Source organism: Urtica dioica, chromosome 11 (genome assembly GCF_054948205.1).
Source record: "Urtica dioica subsp. dioica isolate 48M chromosome 11, U.dioica_male_clone48M_v1_H2, whole genome shotgun sequence".
Lineage (NCBI taxonomy): Eukaryota > Viridiplantae > Streptophyta > Magnoliopsida > Rosales > Urticaceae > Urtica > Urtica dioica.
Window position 1 is genome coordinate 10,499,177 of NC_142766.1, and position 27,543 is coordinate 10,526,719.

General features: G+C 42.2%; 3 protein-coding genes across 6 annotated transcripts; all 3 read left to right on the plus strand.

The window, feature by feature from the left end:
• The first annotated feature begins 644 nt into the window (after window positions 1–644).
• Window positions 645–11,088, plus strand: FRA3 (Endonuclease/exonuclease/phosphatase family protein). Of its 4 annotated transcripts, none has more exons than XR_016293961.1 (11): window positions 645–1,508; window positions 1,701–1,953; window positions 2,488–3,280; window positions 3,716–3,840; window positions 4,340–4,424; window positions 4,919–5,227; window positions 5,329–5,596; window positions 6,280–6,403; window positions 6,935–7,295; window positions 9,912–10,352; window positions 10,751–11,088. XR_016293961.1 is itself a non-coding variant. In XM_089602105.1 (11 exons), exons 1-11 carry the CDS (start codon window positions 770–772, stop codon window positions 10,287–10,289), a joined length of 3,369 nt encoding a protein of 1,122 aa, XP_089458231.1. In that variant the 5' UTR covers window positions 652–769; the 3' UTR covers window positions 10,290–10,708. The 4 variants fall into 4 exon arrangements, 3 of the variants coding, with proteins under 3 accessions (XP_089458230.1, XP_089458231.1, XP_089458232.1); XM_089602105.1 differs by lacking the exon at window positions 10,751–11,088 and having other exon boundaries at window positions 652–1,508; window positions 4,919–5,084; window positions 5,155–5,231; window positions 9,912–10,708; XM_089602106.1 differs by lacking the exon at window positions 10,751–11,088 and having other exon boundaries at window positions 653–1,508; window positions 4,919–5,084; window positions 5,187–5,227; window positions 9,912–10,708.
• LOC149381139 (Pectin lyase-like superfamily protein) lies at window positions 10,310–14,628 on the plus strand. Its single transcript, XM_089601301.1, has 8 exons — window positions 10,310–10,315; window positions 10,420–10,428; window positions 10,751–10,836; window positions 10,931–10,953; window positions 12,824–13,221; window positions 13,706–13,995; window positions 14,092–14,320; window positions 14,410–14,628. Exons 1-8 carry the CDS (start codon window positions 10,310–10,312, stop codon window positions 14,626–14,628), a joined length of 1,260 nt encoding a protein of 419 aa, XP_089457427.1.
• Window positions 14,629–24,630: 10,002 nt separating this feature from the next.
• Window positions 24,631–27,047, plus strand: LOC149381140 (eukaryotic translation initiation factor 3 subunit I-like). Its single transcript, XM_089602103.1, has 7 exons — window positions 24,631–25,122; window positions 25,419–25,546; window positions 25,630–25,749; window positions 25,857–25,946; window positions 26,043–26,129; window positions 26,237–26,316; window positions 26,662–27,047. The coding sequence occupies exons 1-7, from the start codon at window positions 24,723–24,725 to the stop codon at window positions 26,735–26,737; spliced, it is 981 nt and encodes a 326-aa protein (XP_089458229.1). The 5' UTR covers window positions 24,631–24,722; the 3' UTR covers window positions 26,738–27,047.
• Window positions 27,048–27,543: the final 496 nt, after the last annotated feature.

Genomic DNA, 27,543 nt, shown 5'->3' on the forward strand with positions numbered 1-27,543 from the left:
TTTTTCCAATCATTCATATCTTTTGAATTTTAGCCGAATTTTATTTATGGTACAGGCTGCCATGATCAACCACATAAAAATAATACTTCACGTCTGTTTCAATTAAAAATTAAAATATCCTTTAAAAAAATTAAAATTAAAATGGCAAGTAGGCAAACGAAAAAGAAAGAAACAAAACATAGAGTAGAACTGTAGAAGAAGCTCCAATAATACATAAAAAATAAAGAAAGAAGAACAAACGAATTTATTTTCGTTAGCTGAAAAAATCACGAGCCTATACAATACAAGAGAAATTTTATTCCGTGGACTTTAAAATTAATAAAATATTAAAATTATATCATTTATTTTAAAAATATCTAAGAATAAATTTTTATCTTTATTTCGGACAAAAATATCTTTATGACCATATAATATCGTATGGTATTATTACTAAAAAAATATATATATATAGCGTACGGTATTTTATGACATCGTATGTTATTATGGTCAGTATATTTATCGGAAATAAAAATAAAAATTTATTTCTAGATATTTTTTAAAGTATGAGATTTAGTACACGATATTTTGTCAACTTTGAGTTAAGTAATAAAATTTCTCGAATACAATGCACATACGGAACCCGATACGGAAAAAAAAAAGTTACAGATACGGACATTCTGTAGTGTAGATGTATTTTTTTTGTCGTTCCCAATCCGAATTGCATAGATATTCTCGTCTCTTCTTCATCTTATTCCTGTCTACTGCTTCGTTTGTACAACTTCACTAGGAAATGAATCAAGACATAGACCCAAACGACGACGTGTTTGGCCTCTTCACCACCGAGAACACAACCCCTGCGAGCCGGCTTAAGTCCTGCAAATCGGCTCCTCAGTCGAAGACCGACCTCCTCTTCCTCGACTCCTCCGACGACGACGATGACGAACGCCAGCTTCTTCACTACCAGAGCGACGCGTCGTCCGTGGAGGCCGCCTCGAAGCGGATCGACCACGCGCTCCGATTCCTCGATCGCCAGATCTCCGACGCCGGCGGCGACGAGGGAGAATCGGCGTCCCGGACGCTCCCGGAGTACGTCGGCAAGGGCGGAGGGAGCGGGATCTTCCGCGTGCCGGTCCGCGGCGCGGTGCACCCGGGGCGGCCGGTGAGCCTCGAGGTGAGGCCGCATCCGCTGAGAGAGACGCAGTTGGGGAGGTTCCTCCGCGCCATCGTCGCCGTGCACTCCGCCGGGCAGCTCTGGGCGGCGTCGGAGTGCGGGATGCGAGTTTGTCGCCTCAGCGAGCTCTACTCCGCCGGAGACGACGACGGCGCGCTGCCGTTCCGGGAGTCGGCGCCCACGCCGGCGGCGCTGTGCGTGGTGGCGGACGAGGCGGCGCGCGTGGTGTGGAGCGGGCACAGGGACGGAAGGATCAGGTGTTGGGAGATGGACCGCTGCGCCTCCGATGGCTTCAAGGAAGTCTTGTCTTGGCAGGCTCACAGAGGCGCTGTTCTCTCCCTCCTCATCTCTGCTTACGGTACTTTCAATATACCATTTCATTGGAATCGATTTTTAGGGCTTTAGCTCAAGAAACAAATTAAGAGCCAAGGAATAGGAGAATTTTTTTATTTTTAAACTCTATATTTGGAATCATTTTGGTTTAGGTCATAGATTTTGCGTAGGTTTTTGTGAACTCGGATGACACTTTTTATTGTTATTGCTATCTTAGGAGACTTGTGGTCAGGTTCAGAGGGGGGTGCTATTAAAATATGGCCGTGGGAAGCTATTGAGCGGTCTCTCTCTTTAACTGCCGAAGAGAGACCCATGGCTAGTGTATCCGTGGAGAGATCTTTCATTGACCCGAGGAGCCAAGTTGCTGTAAATGGTTTTGGTAATGCGTTGAATTCGGATGTTAAGTTCTTGTTATCGGATAATACTAGAGGAAGAGTGTGGAGTGCGGGTCATTTTTCATTTTCGTTATGGTACGCTGACGCTTTTCTTTCTTCATTTCCTAAATTTTAATGTTGCTATTCCTTTTTCGCACTTTTGTCGTTGGCTGGGATATTCAGTTTGATTATAATTTTTTCATGTTAGTTAGTCTTAATAGCTGTGAATACCTGATATCTATTGATATCCTGATTTTCTGGCACTTTTACTGTGCATATGCAATAAAGAAATGCTTTTCATCCCAGATACAAGCCAAAACAAAGTCATCCACATTGTACAGTAAGAAGACCTAGATCTCAAATATGTGGCCAAGTGGTATATTTGTCAAATGCTTTATGTATATTTGTGCGTGCGGTTATCCAATAGCCTTGATGACATGTAGCATTACTCCAATAAAAAAAATAAAATAAATGTATAGGGTTCTGAAGGTCCAAACTATGCACGTCATATGTTTGCATGTGTATGATTGCAGGCATGTATCCCAATGGATCAAATTGTTCTCTTAGCATTATGTTTTCAGGGCATATATCCCAATGGATCAATTTATTCTCTTAGTATTATGTTTTCAGGGATGCACGTACAAGGGAGTTGCTGAAAGTTTTTAACATGGATGGTCAGCTTGAGAACAAAGTGGACATATCGGTAGCACAAGACATCTCCGCGGAACATGTTTCTGGGCCTAGAAAAGAAAAGGTGCTAAATCCAGTAGGGTTCTTTCAACGGTCACGCAATGCGATAATGGGCGCCGCGGATGCTGTCCGCCGAGTTGCAGTGAAGGGCACCTTCGGAGACGATAATCGAAGGACCGAAGCATTGGCGATCACTGTTGATGGGATGGTTTGGAGTGGATGCTCAAATGGCATGCTTGTGCAATGGGACGAAAATGGCAATCGAATACAGGATTTCATTTACTATCCATCTGCTGTTCAATGTTTTTGTAGCTTTGGCACGCAGATATGGGTGGGCTATCTAAGTGGTCATGTGCAGGTATTGGACCTTGAGGGTAAACTTCTCGGAGGATGGGTGGCTCATAGCAGCCCTGTAATTGATATGACTGCCGGAGCAGGTTATATATTCACTCTGGCAAACCATGGTGGCATACGCGGGTGGAATGTTTCTTCACTGGGACACCTTGACAGTATAGTACGCTCGGAATTGGCTGCCAAAGAGTTTTTATATACAAAGATAGAGAATTTGAAAATTTTGACTGGTACATGGAATGTCGGACAAGGAAGGGCATCTCATGACTCACTCATATCCTGGCTAGGTTCTCTCTCCTCTGATGTTAGCATCATTGTTGTTGGGCTACAGGAAGTTGGAATGGGTGCTGGTTTTCTAGCAGTTTCCGCAGCTAAAGAGACGGTACATTATGCATTTAATTTATTTATTTTTGCTCTTCTGTTGAGCTTTTATGTGATTTACGGGCATTTTTATTGTTAATACGTGATAGCACTCGTCAACACGTAGGAAATGAATGTCTCAATAATTTGAATTCATTGAAAGAAGGAATGTTATCGGTGGTAGTCGAAGAATAGGAGAAGGGTCATTGTGTACAGTAGACTTCTTTTGTGGGGGAATAATGTGAAGAAATTGGGTAAACTGGGCTAGCCCAATTTATAGTTGCTATCACATCAATGATAAAGCTTTAAGAGATGGTCAAAAGCTATATAGTCCCAATTTATTACCGTTACTATGTTTTGCATATTCACAAGTAACACTGCTTATAGTTTGCTGCTGCTTTAGTATTTTAGCCGGTTGTCATAAATCTTTTGTTATTAACCATATTGCTAACTGTAGGTTGGTCTCGAGGGCAGTTCTATTGGGCAATGGTGGCTGGATATTATCGGAAAAATATTGGATGAAGGATCAACATTCGTACGTGTTGGTTCTAGGCAGTTGGCAGGCTTGCTTATTGCTGCTTGGTCAGTAATTTTCATTTGCATTTTCTTTGTGTGTGTGTGTGTGTGTGTGTGTTTGTGTTTGTGTGTGTGTGTTGTGTGTTTGTGTGTTTTGTGTGTGTGTTTGTGTGTTTTGTGTGTGTGTGTCTTTGTGTGTGTTTTTCAGTTTTCTACTAAAACTTTTAAAGCTAAACTCCTAGCTATCATTTTTTTTACAGGGTGCCTGGTCATCTTATTGATCTATTCATTAGATCCCCATTTTTTTGGGTGAAACTATATCTGTGTTCCTAAATATATTTTTCAAATTTTTGTCATCAGTTTAAACATTTAGAAATTAAATAAATGTACTTAGAGGTCTTATTTATTACAGATTTTCGCTTTTGTTCCTTCACTTCCTTGAATGTCCATTTCCTCAATTTTCCTATTTTCTCTATTCTGAAGTACTGCACTTCCATTTGTCTTACATATGTGGACTCCTCATCCTTATTTAAAATCATATGTGATCGTGGAAAATATGTTCTAGGGTGAGAAAAGATGTTAGAGCTCATGTTGGAGATGTCGATGCCGCAGCTGTTCCATGTGGTTTTGGTCGTGCTATTGGGAACAAGGTGAGGCTCCTTCTTTAAGCAGATATTATTGAAACAACAGAGATCCTCTGCGTAGGGGTCAGTTTTCTTTTGGAGTTTGTCGGATCTGTAATATTCTTTCTTCGGCTAAGCCGATTTTCTCAATAAAAGACCTGAGTTTCTTTTTTTTTTTTTTTTTTTTTTTAAAAACAGAGATAATTACAGTCGTACGAAATGCTTTAAATAAGTTATGAAATTTAGTCATTAAGTTGAATCTCTTAAAATGTGGTTCAGTTGTATTTACCATCATTCATGTCCTTTCCAATCCAAAATATAAAACAAAGTAGCAGTTTGAGGTTTAATATATACACCATATTTAATATTTTACATAAAGTAATACATGTGGCATGTCTAGGGTGAGAGCTTTCTGATCATATATTTATCTGCATGTTCGTGGATGGTGTAGCATGACCACAGAGGGACATAAATATGGTACTCCTTATTAGGGTTCATAGTTGGCTTCTTTTTTTAAACAGGGAGCGGTTGGTTTGAGGCTTAGGGTGTATCATCGGATATTCTGCTTTGTTAACTGTCACTTTGCTGCACATCAAGAAGCAGTAAATCGTCGAAATGACGACTTTGATCATGTGTATCGAACAATGGCTTTCAGCCGACCAACCAGTCTTTTCAGTGCCGCTGCTGGTACAGTGCTGTACCTAGCTTTCTCTTGTTCGATTGCCCTCTCAATGTCTTTATTTTGGCTTGTTTATAGATCTGGATTGCCCTTGGTCCTTTCTGTTGCAGTTGGTGCATCATCTGCTGCTCAGATGCTTCGAAGTACAAATGTATGTGCGTTCTTCGACTCTGGCTAGAAATTTTTCCTTTTTCTTTAAGTGGGAGTAATTCTCTTACAGTCAGCTTGATAAAAGCAATATTACCTTCACAGACTGGTGCTGCTAACTCTACTGAAGGGATGCCCGAGTTATCTGATGCAGAAATGGTCGTATTTCTTGGCGATTTCAACTATCGTCTCGATGGCATATCTTATGATGAAGCCAGGGATTTTGTTTCTCAAAGATGCTTTGATTGGCTCAAAGAAAGGGATCAGCTCCGAGCTGAGATGGAGGCTGGAAATGTCTTTCAAGGAATGCGCGAGGCAGTTATTACATTTCCTCCCACATACAAGTTTGAAAGAAATCAAGCTGGTTTAGCAGGTACATTTTAGCTATTACCATGAAATACTCAGCTGAGTGTATTAATCAGGCAATTGTGCTCATAAAATCATATAGTAAATAGTTAAAAGATCCTAATTTGGCGCATAATTTTCTGCTGTGATGCATTGAAATTACTTTCTCTACTGATACATATACCTTCAGGATAATAACCTGCATCAACCCCTGAGCCTTACGCGTTGTGCCCGGTCGAACCCTTAAGCTAAGCTAGAGAAAGTCCCAGTAAAGCTATCAGCATTTCGTAATGCTTTATTATGGTCAAAAAACAAGAATTTCTCTTTTAGGAAATCTATAATATTATGCTCATCGAGTGGCATCCAAGGGAAAAAAAATAATAGACCAAAACATGATCCTGAGAGTTAATCATGCTGGATTTCGGAGAGTCTTAAAGCCTGGTCAAACTAACTAGTGTTAAAAGATGTCGAAGTGGCTGGGTCTGAAAGTTTGGGTGGTAGAGTTTAACCTAGTCACCTGAAACCTCTTTTGGACTCACCAGCCATCTACTGGGGGAGAAAGTAAGATTGAATTTTTTGGGTTCTTTCGAGGCAACTTCAGTCCGGGCTTAGCAATTCCCTTTGTTATTTTCATAGGCTCTTTGCATGATAGCAGCTCAAAGCTTCCCAAATTTTTTAATTTTATGTAATTTTTTTTAATTTTATTTATAGGGTATGATTCTGGTGAAAAGAAGCGAATTCCAGCTTGGTGTGACAGGATAATCTACCGTGATTGTCGTTCAAACTCAGCATCAGAGTGCAGTCTAGCCTGTCCTGTAGTTTCAACAACAATGCAGTAAGTTCGTTTTTCTTCTTACACTTTTTTCATTTTCTCTCTGAATTTATATAAATGTGATAGATTTCTTTACATTTTAAATAATAATTGGTAGGATATATTATTTTCTTCTTGGCTTGTTTTTTGTTCAGATCAGTATTGGATTAGTGTATTTTGTTGGTTTTTATATAAATAGACTTCAATAATCTATATGGATGCAGTTCAGTGTATGACTGTAATTAATGGGAGGGCTTATGCTGTAGAAAACTTATTTTCAAAACACAACTCTAAATGCACGCATGCCCGTCTATTTTCATTCTGCCTTGTAGTCTTTGCTTTTTCCACATATCCACTCAAAATATTCACTTCTCTCAGTTTGATTGCGTTATCATGCGCAAGCTCACTTATGTGGAACTGTTATATTTCAAACACAAGTGAAGTATGTCTTTCGTGACTTTTGTTTATAAAATTTCAATGTACTGAACTTGAACTCCATGTAAGTGGGAACTTTTCACCTTGAAATTTGAAGACTTGACCTATCCAATCTGATAGGTACGAGGCTTGCATGGATGTGACAGACAGTGATCACAAACCAGTCCGGTCCATATTTGATGTTAGTATTGCACGAGTGGACGAATCAGTTAGGAGACAAGAGCTTCGACAGATTCTTGGGTCGAACAAGAGAGTCAATCGTATACTAGAAGATCTTTGCAAGATTCCAGAAACTATTATAAGTACACACAATATAATTCTGCAAGACCACGATACATCAATCTTACGCATCAGCAACAAAAGTTCAACCGATGACGCCTTGTTCGAAATAGTGTGCCAAGGACAGAGTACTGTTCAGGATGATGGGATTGCATCAGATCATTCTCCAAGAGGTTCCTTCGGCTTTCCACTATGGCTAGAGGTAACTTGTTTTTCCTTCAGAATAAATATTTGTTCCATCTTTTGTGCACTTGTTTATACTTTATTTGTTCCAGGTTAAATAACTACAATGACATGAATAATGTCTTAGTTTTAGTAAAAAAGAAAAAAAATAGACAAAACAAAGCCTTTATTGATAATGAGAATCAATACAACACCCCACTAAGAAGAAGAAAAGGAAAAAAAAAATGTAAGGATCAGCGACTAAACAGCTCTCGCTAATCCGACCCCTGAGGAGAAATGAAAGAGGAAAATCTTTTGACTTGCTGCATAGAGAAGATAACTCTAGTTTAATACTATGATTAATCTTCTTCAAGAGCTCAAAAACATTTTTTTATTGCCCTAAAAAATGCATTTATCATGCGTATCCAATCTCGACACGCTGGCAGCCGAATGGCACCTGGAAATTCTGCCCGAGATATTAAAAATCTGGAAAGCGTCATGAAAACAACCTGGAGCCATCTCTACGAGGCTTAATTTACAAGAAAACTCTCCCAAGCATGGGTGGAAACACGACACTGGAAGAATCGATGCTCAGTGTCCCCTCTCGATGCATTGCACACTGAGCACCAGTGCAGGGATTGTGGCACTGCACCATGTCTATTGTATTAGTTCTTCTCAGGACCTGCAACAACGAGAAGATTTGGGATAGAAGATGAAGCAGTGAGGGAATGTCTCGTGGATTTGGAGGAAACTCCTCTGAATCATTCAATTAAGTCCTATCCTGCTGTCCTTCACAAAGGGTCACCGGTTTGAGAAGCTTGCTAAGCTCTGCAGCATCGACCGTTTCTTTTATTTTTGAGGCTCTAAAGTTTCATGTCCCAGTTGACCAATCCCAGACATGCTTCATTGTACATGGAGAAATGCACCACGTTCGCATCTCTGTTTTTTCAATCTGACTTTGTTGAAAAAATCATCACTCGCTAAGAAGATTGATCCACGAGCAGGTTCTTAAAATTCTGCAACCAAGCCGCCAGAATCCCATTTTCTCGTTGAGGCCATAGATTGCATTAATAACTCTGTGCCCGCCGTGGTATGGCTGGAATGTACCATACCCATTTAGCCAACAAAGCCACGCTCTTATCCTCTAATCTTCCCACAACAATGCCACCTTTTTTTTTGTTGGAAAAAGTAATATCGTTACACTGCCAAATGGTTAGCATCTTCGCCAAATCCTTCCCAGAAGAAGTCCCTCATTACTTTCTCTATTTCCCGAATTGCACTGCTTGGAATTCTAAAGATGGACACAAACTATATATACCAGGTTGCTGCTGTTGGGTCCACAGTTCGCTTCACTTACACTCGACACTGCTGGACAACATTGTGAGAAGAGAATTAAATGGGAGGGGTTGGTTTTGAAAGAAAAATTTAATGCACCTATTAGCTGATTTTATTCGCTTTTTGTCTTACTTTTCTTATGTGGCTTGTAGCTGAGGTGTTAGAATTAGTTAGAGGAAAGAGAAGGAAAGTATCAGGAGGTGTACATGAGGGGGCATCAGAGAATTCGTAATAGGATATTGCATAGCTTACCTCTAGCAGGAGAGTCCAAGCCTCTTAAATGTTCATTTTTACCAGTTTGTATATCGTGATCTCGTTATCCTTGAAAATTTGTCCCGAGTATTGAGATATGTTTTTGGAATTTGCTAGTATGCGTCAAATTGAAATCAGAGCAAGCTATGTGGATGGGAATGTCGAAGAGAGTGACGCAACAGGTGGAGGAGACCTTGAACGCTATTTGAGGAGAAGTGGCGGAGATCTGTTACAACGTGCAGTGGATTGGCGATTCAGTTCTTCGAGTTGAAGAGTCGATAGGGAAGGATATTCAAGGGCTAGCCGAGCTGATCCGGAAAGGACTAAACTGGGTGGTGTCGAGTAAGGACAGAGATTAACGGAAAACAGAAGACTCTGGAGGGGGATTCAGTGTATATCCGTCGGGATTGCTGCAGCTTCCAAGATGACCACGATAAGATCCGCAGTACTAGAGACTCGAGCTAGCCCTTGTTTTTTTTATCCCAGCTCTGGAGATGGATCATGAAGACCGATCGCTAATTTTTCGTTCAATCAGTACTCAAACAAAGAGAAGTTGAAGCGGTTGCATGGCGTTCGACGGTGACACTGTGTCGTGCTATTCATGAGCCTCGAAGACACACACAACCTACGATTGGGAGTGGGTTTCGAAGAGGGAATTCTATCCCCATGAACTTTGGGAGTGGAGACAAAACCCTTTTTTTTTTCTATTAACTCTCCATTTCGTCACTCCCAGAGCACCCAATCCAGCCTTCTAACTTCAATCTTTGTGATCGATGCATTGCCACCTTTTTCTCACCACTGCGAAACAACTGCTACCCGGGATAAATAGTTGGTGCCTTGTCAGAAGAGTACGCACACTATTGCCCTGTTGCTGGGGATAGGGTGGGAAAATACCTCATGCCATTTTTTGTCATCCTTTTCGAATCATACGATTAATTTTGCTGTTTTAAACAACTAAAAGTATATTGATGACATTTCGATTTTAACTCGTGGGTTGTTTGACAATTGGTTTTCTGTAATCCAAGATTGACTTATCCATTCCACGTCTTTGCTTTGAAAATTTAACTAGGTCATTCCGACAACTGGCATCATCAGACCCGATGACACCGCAGAGGTGTCCATTCATCACAATGACTTCCAAACACTTGAGGAATTTGTTGACGGGGTTGCGCTGAACTCGTGGTGCGAATACTTCAAAGACCAAGAAGTTATATTGCTTATCAAGGTGCGCGGGAGATACACGAGTGAATCGAGGAGCCACCGTGTTCGTGTACGCCACTGCTTCTCTGCGAGACAGAACCCGGAAGAACGTCTGTCCTTTGAGTCCAATCGGGTACAAGAAACGCTCCTCCACCGATCTGATATGCAACGCCTCAGTGGCTCCCATTCTATGGTCGACCACCTGAAGACCGTGGCCGATAATCTCGAAGACTTGCAAAGCCCATGAAGCGTCATATACTGCAAAAAATGAAAGTACAGACACCTTGATGTAAATACTCGAGTAAGCCAGGTTAGCATTCGGGTAAATTTCGGCTGTTACATATCGTGTCAATTCCTTTTTATCAAACTGTGTTCAGTTCGTCCAGGTTTGAGCTTAAACTGTACATGAAAATCGAATATATAAAAGCTGAATAATGGGTTGAATTTTTGCTTTCCCCTTTTCCCCCTGTATTTCGGCTCGGACTAGGGCCTCTTTAATTTGATAAATTATCATTCGATTGCCAGCTCATTCTTTTGCTCTGCTAATAAATTATTTGATGTTGTCCAAAAACTAGCCGTTGGCGAAGACCTAGATTTGTGTATGATATAAATGTAATGTACTGGTACTTCAATAGTCTATCAATACCATCTTAGGTTGAGATTCAACGTATTTGTTTGTTGTTAAAGTTTACTGTTCTATTTCTGTAGTTAACAAGCAGTGTGGTGACTCTGATAACAAATAAGGCTACTATGGTTTCTTGTTTCGAGCAGAGGCCAAGACTATGTATGGTTTGGTTGATATGTACTGGATATCATGATCTATTAGAAGGGCATACTTAAGGATTTAAATGTATGTCTCTTGCTATTTTCTAATGAATGTGAACGTAGTATTTTTCTATTCTTGTATCTCAGTGTGTCAGACAAGGCTTGTATAGTAGTATCTTGTTTCAAGTAGATGACAGAGAAGATTCCGTGTATTTTGATAGCTTTTCACGGCTGAATATCAAAATTATATTAACTTCTCAGAGTAGGATTTCTATATATTTGTATGTTGCTATTTTATATGCAATGTGAACAGAGTAATTGAGTATTCTTTAAGTAGCGTAGTGTCTCAAACATGACTACGCTAATTATCTTCGTTTTGAAGCCTAAACAAATCTTAGACATACAGAGATATTCAAAGAAGTGGATAAATAATCCAAACTTTCAAACATAGAGATTAAAAAAATTATATTTAACAGTAATTAGACTCGGCTATCCACACTCCCATTCTCTGAATTTTACGACTAAATGATTTATATGAGTACGGATCACACAATGAACCCGTTTTGATTGATGACAAAGTCACAATATAAACTTTTATCATAATCAAGTAGTTATACCCTTTTGATTGGCCGCAAGTCATTTCATAATGATAACTGTTTTTCTAAGTATCTTTATTTAACATGTAATTATCCTAATGGTGGCTCAAAGTCAAGCCCTGGTAAATTATAACAAGGATTGAATGAAGTACGGATCAATTTTAGCATAATTTACCATATGCCGAAGAACCAATCACCAATCGGTATACAATTTGTAACTTCAGTAGTGTTTGACTCGAAGTATTACAAACAACTGCTGTGTGGCGTGCTTTATGTTTGAAATCCACTCAATAAATAACCATTTTTTTCATAGATGTTTGACAATAGGAAAAGCAAAATTTCGTCTGACGATCGAGATTTCTGTTAGCAATCGGTATTCTTCTGCGATCTATCGGAAAATTGATTAGCGATGTGGACATCTTTGATTTGGAGTTAATTAGTGAACTGGAATATACTTTAACTATAAGGTTCGGTAAATAGTTTAAAATGAATATATGCTTGTATAATAATGTTCAGTGTGGTACTATCAACAATATGAAACTCTACATAGATTTCAGTATAATTATTTAATAAAACGTTAAATTAATCAATGATTTAGTACTCAGTAGTATTGTGTAATCTAGTAATCACCCTTCAACTGTTGATCGTATATATAGTCACTTAATTAATATAATTTTCGTCGACAAATCATTTTTCCGTCACCAACAATTTTTTTTCAGATATGTTGTTTTTAAGAAAAAATTTCAGATATTAATACTCTACAACTTCATGCATTTTTTGTTAGATCTTCCTCTACAACTTCATGCATTATCATAATTATAACAACGTTCAATCATTGACCGCAACATTTTTCTCATTGGCTGGATTAGATCAAGCTGATTAAAGAAAAAAAAAATTGTTCCAAGTCAAAGGCCGAAAGTAAAAATAAGCTTTTATTAAATTAAACAAAATATAAGTTGCAGTCGTCACAGTAAATAATAGAATTCAATGTATGGGTCATTAGATTCGAAAGCAAGTAAAGATTTAGAAAAGAGAAAAGAAAATAGTCGTCAACAAGTAGAGATTGATTTATAGACGGCCCGGCTTGAATAATCATCTTAGATTGTGTATGCATAACGCATGTGCGTCGTACATGCATTGCATGAAGCCACATGATCATCACTTTTCTTCAACCCCAAACATGCACTACCTAATAATAACTAACTCAACGGTACGTTTGATATTTCCTCTATATAAACCCCCACATATCCTTTTCATTCCATCAATAACCACCTTTCCAAATTCTATACAAACCAAGAAAATCATCATCATCATCATCATTGTCACACTTCTTAGCTACTAAATATGGCCACCTATGGAAATAATTCCTTACTACAACTATTACTTATTGTTGTGTCCATTGTCTATAGTACTCTTTTAGTACAAAACCAATGCCTAGCTCAAACCCGGACGAATTTCAATGTCCTGACCTTTGGAGCCAAGCCCACGGGCTTGACGTACTCGACCGAGGCCTTCCTCAAAGCGTGGGCCGCGGCTTGCACTTCGAAAGACGCCACACTCATTTACGTCCCGAAAGGAAGGTATTTGGTGGGCCCGATGGGTTTCAGAGGGCCCTGCAAGAGCCCGCTGATCACGTTCCGGATCGACGGCACTCTTGTGGGCCCGCCGGACTATCGGGTCCTCGGGGCAGCCGAGAGCTGGCTCGAATTCAACGGTGTCAATGGTGTCACCGTCGTTGGAGGCTCGCTAGACGCCGTGGGTCCCACTCTCTGGGCTTGCAAAGCCTCCAAACTCGCCAAGTGTCCCGAGGGAGCCACGGTACTTTACTAGTATAGTTAGTTTGTTACATTTTTTTTTTGTTGACTACCTTTCAAGAAAAGTCCATAGATGTTAATTGGGATTTTTTTAGAAGTTATTTACTAGACACTCAAAGATCATTAATTATAGGGGGAAATAAAAAGAGACGCAGAAACACACATGTGATCTTATTCCTATATGACTGACCCACTTCTCCTCCTCTATTAGCTAACTGTGTTATTGTTTGAATTTTTATTAAATTTGCCATGTTCTTTACACACAAAAAAAAAAAAGAAGAAAGAAGTGAAGGGCAAAAGTCAACTGCGCCTACAAATAATGTGGCCAATTAGTTAATCGAAAATGCTCTTTGGTTTAATGGGTCGTATCGACGCTAGATTATCGATACTATACAATTCAAAAAATATATTAAATAAATTACTCAAGTTTGTGTTGTGACTTGTGAGTAAGAAAGAAATTAAGTGTGACGAGTATTTTAATAATGCAGTCGCTGAGCCTCATAAACTCGGAGAACATCAAGGTGATTGGTCTGGTATCACTGAACAGTCAGATGTTCCACATCGTGATAAATCGATGCAAGAATGTGGAGATGAAAGGCGTGAGAATAATAGCGACCGGAAAAAGCCCCAACACCGACGGAATCCACGTCCAACTATCCACCGGCGTCACCATTCTCAACTCCAACATCAAAACCGGGGACGATTGTGTCTCCATCGGCCCCGGCACCACCAACCTCTGGATCGAACGCATAACTTGCGGTCCCGGCCATGGAATCAGGTAAAATATAAAAATTAGAATATACAGACAGTTGATTATGAATGTGGATTACATTGAAATCTTCACTAATTATGTATATTATAATATGTTTGTCAGCATTGGGAGCTTGGCTAAAGATTTGGACGAAGAAGGGGTCCAAAACGTGACAGTAAAGAAGGCAATTTTTATAGGCACAGACAACGGGCTAAGAATAAAATCATGGGCTAGACCTAGCAAGGGATTTGTTAGAAATGTCCAATTCATCGACGCGACCATGCAGAACGTGAGATATCCCATTCTCATAGACCAAAATTATTGCCCCCGTAACATCAATTGCCCTCGTCAGGTAATCCAAATAAAATCAAACTCCTAATCTCGTTTATATATATCTTTAAATGTATAACTTTAGTTATATTATCATTTATGAATGAGTAGGTATCGGGGATAAAAATAAGCGACATTGTTTATGATGGCATTCGAGGAACATCTGCGACGGAAGTGGCAGTGAAATTCGATTGCAGCACCAAAAATCCATGCACCGGAATTCGACTCCAAAATGTGAATTTAAGTTACCGAAACAAAGAGGCTAATTCGTTGTGTGTCAATGCCGATGGAAAAGCCTTGGGGAAAGTTTTGCCAAATAGTTGCTTGTGATTATTCCAGTTTTAAGCCAGACTATGTACATATATATTATGTGTATATATATTGTTAAGCAATCTATCCCTAGAGAAAAGAAGTATACATTTTTAGTTGTACAAAATTAATTTATCTTTTGAATGGGGAAGAAGATACAACGGTCTTTTTTTATTACGCAGCAAGAGTTTTATTATTTATGAAAAAGTCGTGTTATAAATCAGTAAGCGAAATCAGTACTGGTTCCAGAAATTTATTTTAAAAAGTGAATTAAACGAAAATTACAAAATAATTTTTAGTTCATTTACATCGTAAATATATTATTTGCTGCAATATATACATATTTAGCGGCTATAATGATATGTAAACGAATAAATTTCTACCTCGAGGTAATTTCGTAATTTGTTTTTTTTTTTTTCATTGCAAACATTGCTTTATCTTGACAAAATTAGAGGTAGTACGGAGAATTTTTTTATTATTGTACATATGAAAATCTTGATCTTGTCACATAGAGCGAGGTCATAATTTCCCTTGAGGCTTTTGTTGTTGCTCGAAATAAACTACACACGCAGTCTTGGTTTATTCCTTTTCCTCAACCCTCTGAATGGTAAGTATCGGTGTTTTACAGGGACACTTTCCATTTAAGAGTTATGAAATAAACTTGATACTTTAGCACGAGAATGGCTTTCAAGTGAATTTGTATTTGGATACCTTTGTGGAATATTTCACTAAGGGTGTGCTTGATTGGGGGAATTTTAATAACATTTTCGGAAATCTTTGGATTACCTTGTTTGGTATGAATTAATGCTAAAAATGATTCCTGAAAATGTAATTACCTAGGTAATGAGATTACCTTAAAAGGACTAGTTAACTTGATGTAATAGAGAATTATCTCATGTAGCCGATCCTTGCAATATGCTTGTATGTCTTGCCGAGATTCTCTATTCCATAAGGCTCTCTTGTCCTAGTCAGTTAAGTGCTCGAGATTCCAATTTCACGAGACCTTGATTGTTCTCAAGAACCCCTCCCTGACATGGGTTATCCCTTTATCGACTTCTCAAGATTGTCCTCAAGTTCAAGGCCCTACATTGGGTGGGCATGGGCTCCCTCCCTTAATTGGCCTTTAACCCGAGATTATTTTTGGAGATATCTTAAAAATCTCCAAAAATAAATGAGATTCAGAGTTGCGCATGGAACAAGTCCCTTGCATTGTATTTACAAATACGACACTACATGGAAAATTGCTCCTTATGTGACTCATATGACTTTTTGTTTCTTAGTCTTCCTTGCTCAAAGTTCTATTGTAGTTGTGTCGAGGGTCTTGCTCTTCGCCTATTTGCTGACTCTTTAGGTCTGAAGTGTTATTTATTGTTCACGCGATTCATGACGGCAAGATCGTTTTAGCTCACCATTCTTGAATTTGCTCCTACTACACGAAAAACATATAAACGCGCTTTGGCTTGTTGTAGTGATGATGTGAGAGTAAATGATATATATAGACTAGCTACATATATACAATAAAATATAATAATGATAAGAAATGATCATTATAATGCTTGTCTATTTGAATAGCAATAAATTTTAAATTAGAATCAAGTGATTACGTTTTCATGTTATTTTATATTTACAATAATATCATCCCATCACTTAGGCCTTGTTTGGTAAGAGGGGTTTATGAAGGATGGATTAATATGAGAGGATTTGGGTGGAAGAAATTATAATTTGTGGTGTTTGGTACATAAGGGAGGATGGATGAAAAACATCTTAGAAAGGATTTAAATCAATGGGTCCCACCAAAAAGTCATCCCCCCAAAATTGGACGGAAGAAGAACGAGGGAATACATTTTTTGAAGATTTACATTATTGTCCCTAAAAACTGATGGCAATTTCGTAATTACATGTTAATATGAGCGGTGTACACTGTTAATTTTTAATGATTATTAATTAATTATTTTGTACACTGCATATTTTGTACATGCAAGTGGGACCGCTTCATCTTAAAGTCACCGCTTCACTTCATTTGCATGTTAATATGCAGTGTACACTGTTAAGTTTTTTTATACAAATACACATATATATACAGTGGCGGAGCCGGGATTTCAATTAAGGGGGGGCAAATTTGAGAAATATTTTTGAGGAGGGGCATTATTGAAAAAAAAACTTACAAATTTGGGTCAAAAACATAATTATTAGTAAAATTTAGGGGTAAAATTATAAAAAAATATAAAAATTTGGGTCTAAAAAATAATTTTCAAAAATTGAGGGGGGGCATTGGCCCACCCTGGCCCCCACCTGGCTCCGCCTTTGTATATATATATATATATATATATATATATATATATATATAATGTTAATATGCAGTGTACACTGTTAAGTTTATATATATATATATATATATATATATATATAATATGTGTGTATGTATATGATTTATATAAATGTATATATTTATTAGTTTTACATGAAAATTAGGCTTCACTTATTATAAGGGTATAAAAGTAATTTGAATATATAAATTTAACTATTCTTTTTTATTTTTTATTTATACCAAACAAACAAATGGATGGATAGTAATCTTTCTTCCTATTATACCAATCAACATTTGAGAAAACTATAATCCACCACTTTCTTTTCCTTTCTTTTCCATCCTATCTAATCCATCCACCCATGTTTCTTTCCTTCTTACCAAACAAAGCCTTACTCTCACCTCTATTTCTATAAGCACCAAGTATATCAAAAAAATTATTTGCTTTAATGATTCAGACAATCACCATTGGAAAACTTGGTGTTATGCCGTCTTTTTTCTTATGGTAAAAACGACGCCTCAATTACAAAAACGACGTTACAATATAAAAGGACAAGTTAAGTCAAAGGCTAAAAATACGCATGACTAAAACCAAGCGAATTTGGGACAAGCGACAAGCGAAGCATCAACCAAGCGCCAAGCGCCAACCAAGCATCAACCAAGCACCAAGCGCCAACCAATCATCAACCAAGCGCAAAGCACCAAGCGCCAAGCACCAAGCGCCAAGCGCCAACCAAGCATCAACCAAGCGCCAAGCACCGATTTTTTTCCTACAAATAGTTCATTCATTCTCAACTCAAGGGAGGGGAAAAAGACCCAGAATTCACTCCGAACTAAAGAGAAAAGGAAAAAGAAGAATCCCCTAAACTTTCAGTTTTTCTTTCAACCCCAGAATTCTCTCAGCCAAATACTCTCCCAACTTCAAAATTATCCCGGATCACAAACAAAGACCGAGAGCCACCTCTCGACGGGAGGAAGAAAAACAAAAATCCAATAATTCACATAACAAACACATCTGCCCCTGAACTACGTCATGACCTGATCCCGCAAAGCGGGTACGTAGGCAGCTCACGAAGAGCACGGTCACGCCCCCCAGGCGAGCTCAACCTCAGGGCAGGGGCGATCTCCAGGCGAACTCGACCTCCATCCAAGCTCGACCCCCCAGGCGAGCTTAACCTCTAGGCGAACTCGACCCCCCAGGCGAGCTCGACCTCCAGGCGAGCTCAACCTCCAGCCAGGGGCGATCTCCAGGCGAGATCGACCCCCCCAGGCGAGCTCACCTCCAGGCAGGGGCGACCTCCAGGCAGGGGCGATCTCCAGGCGAGCTCGACCTCCAGCCGAGCTCGACCCCCAGGCGAGCTCAACCTCCAGGCAGGTTCGACCTCCAGGCGAGCTCGACCACCAGGCGAGCTCGACCCTCCAGGCGAGCTCGACCCCCTAGGCGACTCAACCACCAGGCAGGTTCGACCTCCAGGCGAGCTCGACCATCCAAGCGAGCTCGATCTCCAGGCGAGCTCAACCTCTAGGCAGGTTCGACCTCCAGGCGAGCTCGACCACCAGGCGAGCTCGACCCTCCAGGCGAGCTCGACCCCCTAGGCAACTCAACCACCAGGCAGGTTCGACCTCCAAGCGAGCTCGACCCTCCAAGCGAGCTCGATCTCCAGGCGAGCTCGACCCCCCAGGCGAGCTCAACCTCCAGGCAGGTTCGACCTCCAGGCGAGCTCGACCACCAGGCGAGCTCGACCTCCAGGCGGGTTCGACCTCCAGACGAGCTCGACCCCCCAGGCGAGCTCAACCTCCAGGCAGGTTCGACCTCCAGGCGAGCTCGACCACCAGGCAAGCTCGACCTCCAGGCGGGTTCGACCTCCAGGCGACCTCGACCCTCCAAGCGAGCTCGACCTCCAGGCGAGCTCGATCTCCAGGCGAGCTCGACCCCCAGGCGAGCTCAACCTCTAGGCAGGTTCGACCTCCCAGGCGAGCTCGACCTCCAGGCGAGCTCGACCCTCCAGGCGAGCTCAACCTCCAGGCGGGTTCGACCTCCACGCGAGCTCGACCCCCCAGGCGAGCTCAACTTCCAGGCAGGTTCGACCTCTAGGCGAGCTCGACCCTCCAGGCGAGCTCGACCCCCCTTGGCGAGCTCAACCTCCAGGCGGGTTCGACCTCCAGACGAGCTCGACCCCCCAGGCGAGCTCAACCTCCAGGCAGGTTCGACCTCCAGGCGAGCTCGACCACCAGGCGAGCTCGACCTCCAGGCGGGTTCGACCTCCAGGCGAGCTCGACCCTCCAGGCGAGCTCGAACTCCAGGCGAGCTCGAACTCCAGGCGAGCTCGATCTCCAGGCGAGCTCGACCCCCAGGCGAGCTCAACCTCCAGGCAGGTTCGACCTCCCAGGCGAGCTCGACCCTCCAGGCGAGCTCAACCTCCAGGCGGGTTCGATCTCCAGGCGAGAGCGACCCTCCAGGCGAGCTCAACCTCCAGGCAGGCTCGACCTCCAGGCTGGCTCGACCTCCAGGCCAGGAATCAAAGAAGAAAAACGCATTCCCGACGAAGAAGAAGGCAAAGCATTGTTTCCCTATTTGCGATTCTAAGATCCTCTGAAGCTCTTGGACGCTTTGGGCTTTGTCGCGAACTTCCTCTAGCCCTTTGGACTCTCGAAAAGTAATTTGGGCTGATCCAATACTGGGCACGTGACTATTGCAGGCACACCACGTGTCCTCAAATGTTAAATCCAAAAAACGGCTTAACATTTTGGCGCTAGAAGTAGGGGATCCCGAGAACAATCACGGGCTTTCCACCGGCAACACTTTTCTCTCTGTGAGAAAAGCTTCAACAACAAACTAAAAGATCTCACTTAAAGATGCTACACAAAGAAGATCTCCACGAGATGTAAAACAGCTTGGTCGTATCCCCAAAGGTGCTATCACGAAAACGTGGCCGGCGAGCCACGATGAGATCTTGGCCGACGAAACACCTCAAGGTCTTCGACCGGCGTGCCACCAAAGTCCCACCGGACTCTTGGCCAAAGAGGCACCACGAAGTTCTTTGCTGGCGCGTCACCAAGAAGCCTCGTGCAACATCGAGCCCTTGGCTGGAAAGCCACGACGAGTCCCTGTTCGGCGCGAACATCGCGAGGCACCACACCACTATAAGCGCTTAGCGGCAAGCCACAAGCGCAAGGTATATCGACTGAATGCTCGACCACCTTTTGGCGACACGAAAAATCTCGTGAAAAGAGGACGAAACTCTCGACTTAACATAATCCTCACCCAAAAGCTCTAAATAAGACGTCTACGCGACACGATAAGGGACTCTCGATGATGAAATCCTTACCAAGATACAAGACTAAAAGAAGAGCTAAAGGGATGACAATGAGACTCCATAATAAAAACCCCACACTCGTCAAATAAGCATCCACACGATGCAAGCTAGACATAAAAATTATCTTTCAGACCAAATCAAAATCCGGCGAAAGTCAAATGACATCTCAGGACGCGAGAGAGGCTAAGGCCCAAAAGAGCGCGAGAGAGACAGTCAAAATCCGGCGAAAGCCGAAGGACATCTCAGGACGCGAGAGAGGCTAAGGCCCAAAAGAGCGCGAGAGAGACAGTCAATGTCCGGCGAAAGCCGAAGGACATCTCACAAAGCGAGAGAGGCTAAGGCCCAAAAGAACGCTAGAGAGACAGTCAAAATCCGGCGAAAGCCGAAGGACATCTCAGGACGCGAGAGAGGCTAAGGCCCAAAAGAGCGCGAGAGAGACAGTCAATGTCCGGCGAAAGCCGAAAGACATCTCACAAAGCGAGAGAGGCTAAGGCCCAAAAGAACGCTAGAGAGACAGTCAAAATCCGGCGAAAGCCGAAGGACATCTCAGGACGCGAGATAGGCTAAGGCCCAAAAGAGCGCGAGAGAGACAGTCAATGTCCGGCGAAAGCCGAAGGACATCTCACAAAGCGAGAGAGGCTAAGGCCCAAAAGAACGCTAGAGAGACAGTCAAAATCCGGTGAAAACCGAAGGACATCTCAGGACGCGAGAGAGGCTAAGGCCCAAAAGAGCGCGAGAGAGACAGTCAATGTCCGGTGAAAGCCGAAGGACATCTCACAAAGCGAGAGAGGCTAAGGCCCAAAAGAACGCTAGAGAGACAGTCAAAATCCGGCAAAATCCGAAGGACATCTCAGGACGCGAGAGAGGCTAAGGCCCAAAAGAGAGCGAGAGAGATAGTCAATGCGTGGCGAGAGCCGAATGAAATCTCACAATGCGGGAGAGCTCAAGGCTCAAAAGAACGCCAGAGAGATAGTCAAAATCCGGCGAAAGCCAAAGGACATCTCACAAGGCGGGAGAGGCGAAGGCCCGAAAGAACGCCAGAGAGACAGTCAAAATCCGGCGAAAACCGAAGGACATCCCACAATGCGAGGATGTTAAAGCTCAACAGGACGCGAGAGGAACAGTCAAGGCCGGCGAGATCCAAAAGACATCTCGCGATGCACAATGAAGCACCGAGATAGGTGAAGCCCGGACTCTCAAAGGGAAATAGGAAGCTTAGCTCTCACTACTTGATCCCTAACTTCAAGTGACTTGGGTGAAATCATCACCAAGTAGCGTAACATCCCGTACCCAAAGATGCGCGGGATAGTCCAAAGAAAGGCGAAGCCTCAATCCAAGAGTTATGAGCGTGCTTAGCCTAAAGAGACATCATCCTCAGCCATAAGCGGTTAAGGATGTTGCGTTACTTGGAGTAAATTTCACCTAAACCTGAAGAAGACCGAGTAGGACTTGGTCCCGAGAAAAACAAAAGTCATAACGCCAAAAGGTCCTTGTGAAAGCTACAATGAGAAGCGCATCAACCTAAAATCCCGAGAAGCTCGAGTTAGTCACAAAACAGGCAAAGCCCCAACCCCAAGAGGTACTAGCGAGATTAGCCGAAAGAGTGACTAACTTGAGCTAAAAGAGGTTCAGGTTACTGAACTACTCAAAGTATACTTCATCGGACATGAGAAAAATTGGGTCGAAGTCGAGTTCGATATCCCTCTCAAACCGCATGCGCCTCATATCATATCAGCTCCAACGATCAGAGACACAACTCAAAGAATCCTGTGAAGCCCGAGATGAGGGGACTCACGCCATCGAGGACCCGACCCGCCTCAAAACACAAAAAGAAAAAAAAACTTGGAAGTTAGATCATTCACGATCCAATGAGCACTGTTTCAAGAAGCTCAAAGTTAGATCCCTCGCGACCCAGATGAGCACTGCCACGAAAAGCTCAAAGTCAGACCAATCGCGGTCCGAACGAGCACACACCAAAACCATCGACGAAAAAGTCAAAGAAAAGAATACTCCCTCGAGTAGTTAAATTTCTCGCGCGACAAGTCGCACGCGAAACTGGGGGGTTAATGTTATGCCGTATTTTTTCTGATGGTAAAACCGACGCCTCAATTGCAAAAACGACGTTACAATATGAAAGGACAAGTTAAGTCAAAGGCTAAAAATATGCATGACTAAAACCAAGCGAATTTGGGACAAGCGACAAGCGAAGCATCAACCAAGCGCCAAGCGCCAACCAAGCATCAACCAAGCACCAAGCGCCAACCAAGCATCAACCAAGCGCGAAGCACCAAGCGTCAAGCGCCAACCAAGCATCAACCAAGCGCCAACCAAGCATCAACCAAGCGCCAAGCACCGATTTTTTTCCTATAAATAATTCATTCATTCTCAACTCAAGGGAGGGGAAAAAGACCCAGAATTCACTCTGAACTAAAGAGAAAAGGAAAAAGGAGAATCCTCTAAACTTTCAGTTTATCTTTCAACCCCAGAATTCTCTCAGCCAAATACTCTCCCGACTTCAAAATTATCCCGGATCACAAACAAAGACCGAGAGCCACCTCTCGACGGGAGGAAGAAAAACAAAAATCCAATAATTCACATAGCAAACACATCTGCCCCTGAACTACATCATGACCTGATCCCGCAAAGCGGGTACATAGGCAGCTCACGAAGAGCACGGTCACGCCCCCCAGGCGAGCTCAACCTCCATGCAGGGGCGATCTCCAGGCGAGCTCGACCTCCAGCCGAGCTCGACCCCCCAGGCGAGCTCAACCTCCAGACGAGCTCGACCCCCCAGGCGAGCTCGACCTCCAGGCGAGCTCAACCTCCAGGCAGGGGCGATCTCCAAGCGACCTCGACCCCCCAGGCGAGCTCAACCTCCAGGCAGGGGCGACCTCCAGGCGAGCTCGATCTCCAGGCGAGCTCGACCCCCAGGCGAGCTCAACCTCCAGGCAGGTTCGACCTCCAGGCGAGCTCGACCACCAGGCGAGCTCGACCCTCCAGGCGAGCTCGACCCCCTAGGCGAGCTCAACCTCCAAGCAGGTTCGACCTCCAGGCGAGCTCGACCCTCCAGGCGAGCTCGATCTCCAAGCGAGCTCGACCCCCCAGGCGAGCTCAACCTCCAGGCAGGTTCGACCTCCAGGCGAGCTCGACCACCAGGCGAGCTCAACCCTCAAGGCGAGCTCAACCTCCAGGCGGGTTCGACCTCCAGGCGAGCTCGACCCCCTAGGCGAGCTCAACTTCCAGGCAGGTTCGACCTCCAGGCGAGCTCGACCCTCCAGGCGAGCTCAACCCCCCCAGGCGAGCTCAACCTCCAGGCGGGTTCGACCTCAAGGCGAGCTCGACCCCCCCAGGCGAGCTCAACCTCCAGGTAGGTTCGACCTCCAGGCGAGCTCGACCACCAGGCGAGCTCAACCTCCAGGCGGGTTCGACCTCCAGGCGAGCTCGACCCTCCAGGCGTGCTCGACCCCCCCAGGCGAGCTCAACCTCCAGGCGAGCTCGACCCCCAGGCGAGCTCAACCTCCATGCATGTTCGACCTCCCAGGCGAGCTCGACCTCCAGGCGAGCTCGACCCTCCAAGCGAGCCCAACCTCCAGGCGGGTTCGACCTCCAGGCGAGCGCGACCCTCCAGGCGAGCTCAACCTCCAGGCAGGCTCGACCTCCAGGCCAGGAATCAAAGACGAAAAACGCATTCCCGACGAAGAAGAAGGCAAATCATTGTTTCCCTCGTTGCGATTCTAAGATCCTCTGAAGCTCTTGGACGCTTTGGGCTTTGTCCCGAACTTCTTTGAGCCCTTTGGACTCTCGAAAAGTAATTTGGGTCGATCCAATACTAGGCACGCGACTATTCCAAGCACACCACGTGTCCTCAAATGTTAAATCCAAAAAACGGCTTAACACTTGGTACACATGTGAAAATAATAACAATTTGATTATTTGATATCAGTGATTACATTTTATGATCTAAGTAAAAGAAATGATTTATTATCTACGAACGATGGTTTATAATATACAAACAAAAGGGATTATATAAGAAAGTTATAATTTGCACATTTTTTTTTTTTTTTTGCTATTGCAGTTTTATATTAAAATATACGTAAAATAGTTGGTAACTGAAAATAAGAATGCATCTGTGAAAAATTTAGAAATTCGTAATATTGTGGAATTAAAATATTCAAATACGAGGTAATTTTTTGATCTCTACAGATTTTTTGAAAATTTTGTTTCCTGTATATAATTTTATTTGATAGAAATAATCCTAAATAACTATTTATTATATTTAAAATCAAGTATTTTTTAAAAGTTCCATATAATTTTAGTAGAGTGGGCTGAATATGCCTGGTTTGACCCGGCCCAGCCCAAAAGCGGGGGTAAAACCTAAATCTCTCTCTGTCTTTCGCCTTCGTTTCGTTTTTGCGGTGTCGTCTCAGCTGTGTTGTGGTGTTTAGTACTCTGAAGGTTAGGTTTAGGTTCGGTTAAGCAAAGAAGAAAGCAAGATGAGGCCGATTCTGATGAAAGGGCACGAGAGGCCGTTGACTTTCTTAAAGTACAATCGAGAAGGCGATCTTCTCTTCTCCTGCGCCAAGGACCACCATCCCAACGTGTGGTTCGCCGACAATGGAGAGAGACTCGGAACCTACGTCGGCCACAACGGAGCCGTGTGGACCTGCGACGTCTCTCGCGACTCGCAGCGCCTTCTCACCGCCAGCGCCGACGCCACCGTCAAGATCTGGAATGTCCGCACCGGAGCTCCGCTCTTCACCTTCAATTTCGACTCGCCGGCGCGCTCGATCGAGTTCTCCCTCGGCGACCGCCTCGCTCTCGTCACCGCCGATCCCTTCATGGGCCACACCTCCGCCATCCACGTCAAGCGCCTCGCCGATGACCTCGCCGACCGTGAGTGCTTTATTCCATTCCTTTTCTCACCGCTGAATCCGAACCGAGCTTGATCATCGACTAAGTTCGGTTTTGCATTCAGTTTTTACTAGTGAACTAAGCAAGCCGAAAGAAGAATTTAAATTATAGAGTTTGATTTGAGCTTTTATCGGTTTCGCTACATAAACATGAGTGAAATCGAATTGATATATCAGAAAGATTTTTTTTATATATATCTTTTGCAATTTAGTATTAGACAATGAGCATTGCTTGGTTTCAGTTGTTTGATCGTTTTGTTTTTTGCTTTCACTAAACAGAGAGTACTGAGTCGGCACTGGTGATAAAGGGACCACAGGGTAGGATTAACAGAGCAGTTTGGGGTCCTTTGAACACCACTATAATCAGTGGAGGAGAAGATACAGTCATCCGTATTTGGGATACTGAGGTTTTTCTCTTTACCCATCTTTGTTTCTTTTTAATGAAATTTTGGCCGGTTGTAATTGAATTTCGAATTTGATTTGAATGTAGACTGGAAAGTGTCTAGTTGAGTCAGACAAGGAATCTGGGCACAAGAAGGGTATATCGTCTCTTTCCAAATCTGAGGATGGTTCGCACTTCATTACCGGCTCTCTTGATAAATCTGCCAAGGTTGGTGGATTTTTTAAACGATGTAATTTTGTGTTCTACTTAAAAAAACTTCTAAACCTGAAAATTGACCTTTTTTTTGGGTGTTGTAATTGTGATATTGATTTCAGCTTTGGGATTCGAGAACCCTAAAGCTTATCAAGACTTATTCTACTGAGCGGCCTGTCAATGCAGTTGCTATGTCACCGCTTCTTGATCATGTAAGTGTATTTCTTTTGCCATTAAGAGTTTGTGTTGTCAATCGAGCTTATTTCTTTCTTTTGTTTTATTTATTTATTGTGCCTTGAAATTCGTAGGTTGTTCTTGGAGGCGGCCAAGATGCTTCAGCTGTGACTACAACTGATCACCGTGCTGGGAAGTTTGAGGCCAAGTTTTACGATAAGGCAAGTTCTTCCATAAGTTTAATAGTTTTTGTCATGTTGAAAAACTTGCAAAAACTCTCTATATTTCACAAGCTTCAGTAGATGATGTTATGATTTCGTCTCGTCAGATTCTGACAGAAGAGATTGGAGGAGTCAAAGGACATTTCGGACCAATTAACGCTCTGGCTTTCAACCCTGATGGTAAAAGGTATGTTCTCTTATTCTAAATCAGATTGTGTAGAAAAAAGAGGTGACTTGTACCCTTGTTTAGATTAAGCTCTAGATGTTCAGGAAAAGCCAAATTGTCTGTTTGCGAAAGGTTAAAAATTAGAGCTGTTCCTATAGCCTTCGGTAAAGCTTTGATACTTAGCCAGCCCTTCATTATACCAAATTGCAGACATTAGTGTTTACGTTCCATGCCATGGCTATATTAGATATTGCAGAGCTAGAATTCAGAAACTGTGCTATAAGCTGTTTGTTCAGAGATTAATGTGTTTTTTTTTTTTTTTTTTCATTTTTTTACAAACAAATAAATTGCTATTTCAATCTTCAGTTTCTCGAGTGGTGGTGAAGACGGGTATGTTAGGCTACATCATTTTGACCACGATTACTTCAGCATCAAGGTCTAAATTCTGGATCTTTTTTCCTCTCCGTCAAGGCTACCAATCAGTTTTCCATGTGGAGAAGGCTCGATCAATTTTCCTCCCCGTCCATTTCAATTTTTTTTTATCAGGAAAAGTCTTATGATCAGGTGTTTTATGTAGAGTAGTTTTTATTTATTTTTTTTCTTTTCAAATTTTGCTTTAAAAAATGTATGACGTAATTTATATCTTATTCGGATAAATTTTCAAACGCTATAAATAGTTCTCATTGCAAACTAAGTTGCAAGTTTGTGCTTACACTAAAGCTTGAAAAAGAAAACACCAAACCTTCATATTACATGCGACTAGTTATTTTTGTTTTGGGGCCAATGAATATAGTGATTTTAGCTGTCCTAAAGATATATATATATATATATATATATATATATATATATATATATATACATATAGTTACATAATACCCTTGAGAGTTGAGAAATTACACCATAAAATAAAGCATAATAAACACCAAAATTTAAAGAGAGAAAATTTAAGAAATGAAAAAGTATGTACAATACATTTATTTGTCGAACTTGTGTACTTTTGTTTTGTAATCTAACGATCACATTAATGATGAAAATTGTAGAAAAGATTCAAATATCTTCCTGATAAAAATAAAGTTTGTGATATGATCAACTAAGAACATAGATACCCATTGCTAGTGTTTTTCAGTTCCATAAATGCTAGCGTTTTCGGTTCCCTAAATATTAATCCGATAAATATAAAAATATATAATTTGTTGGTAGAAACGCAATCCTAAATGGAAACGCGGAGACTGCGGAGTGAGTTGAGGA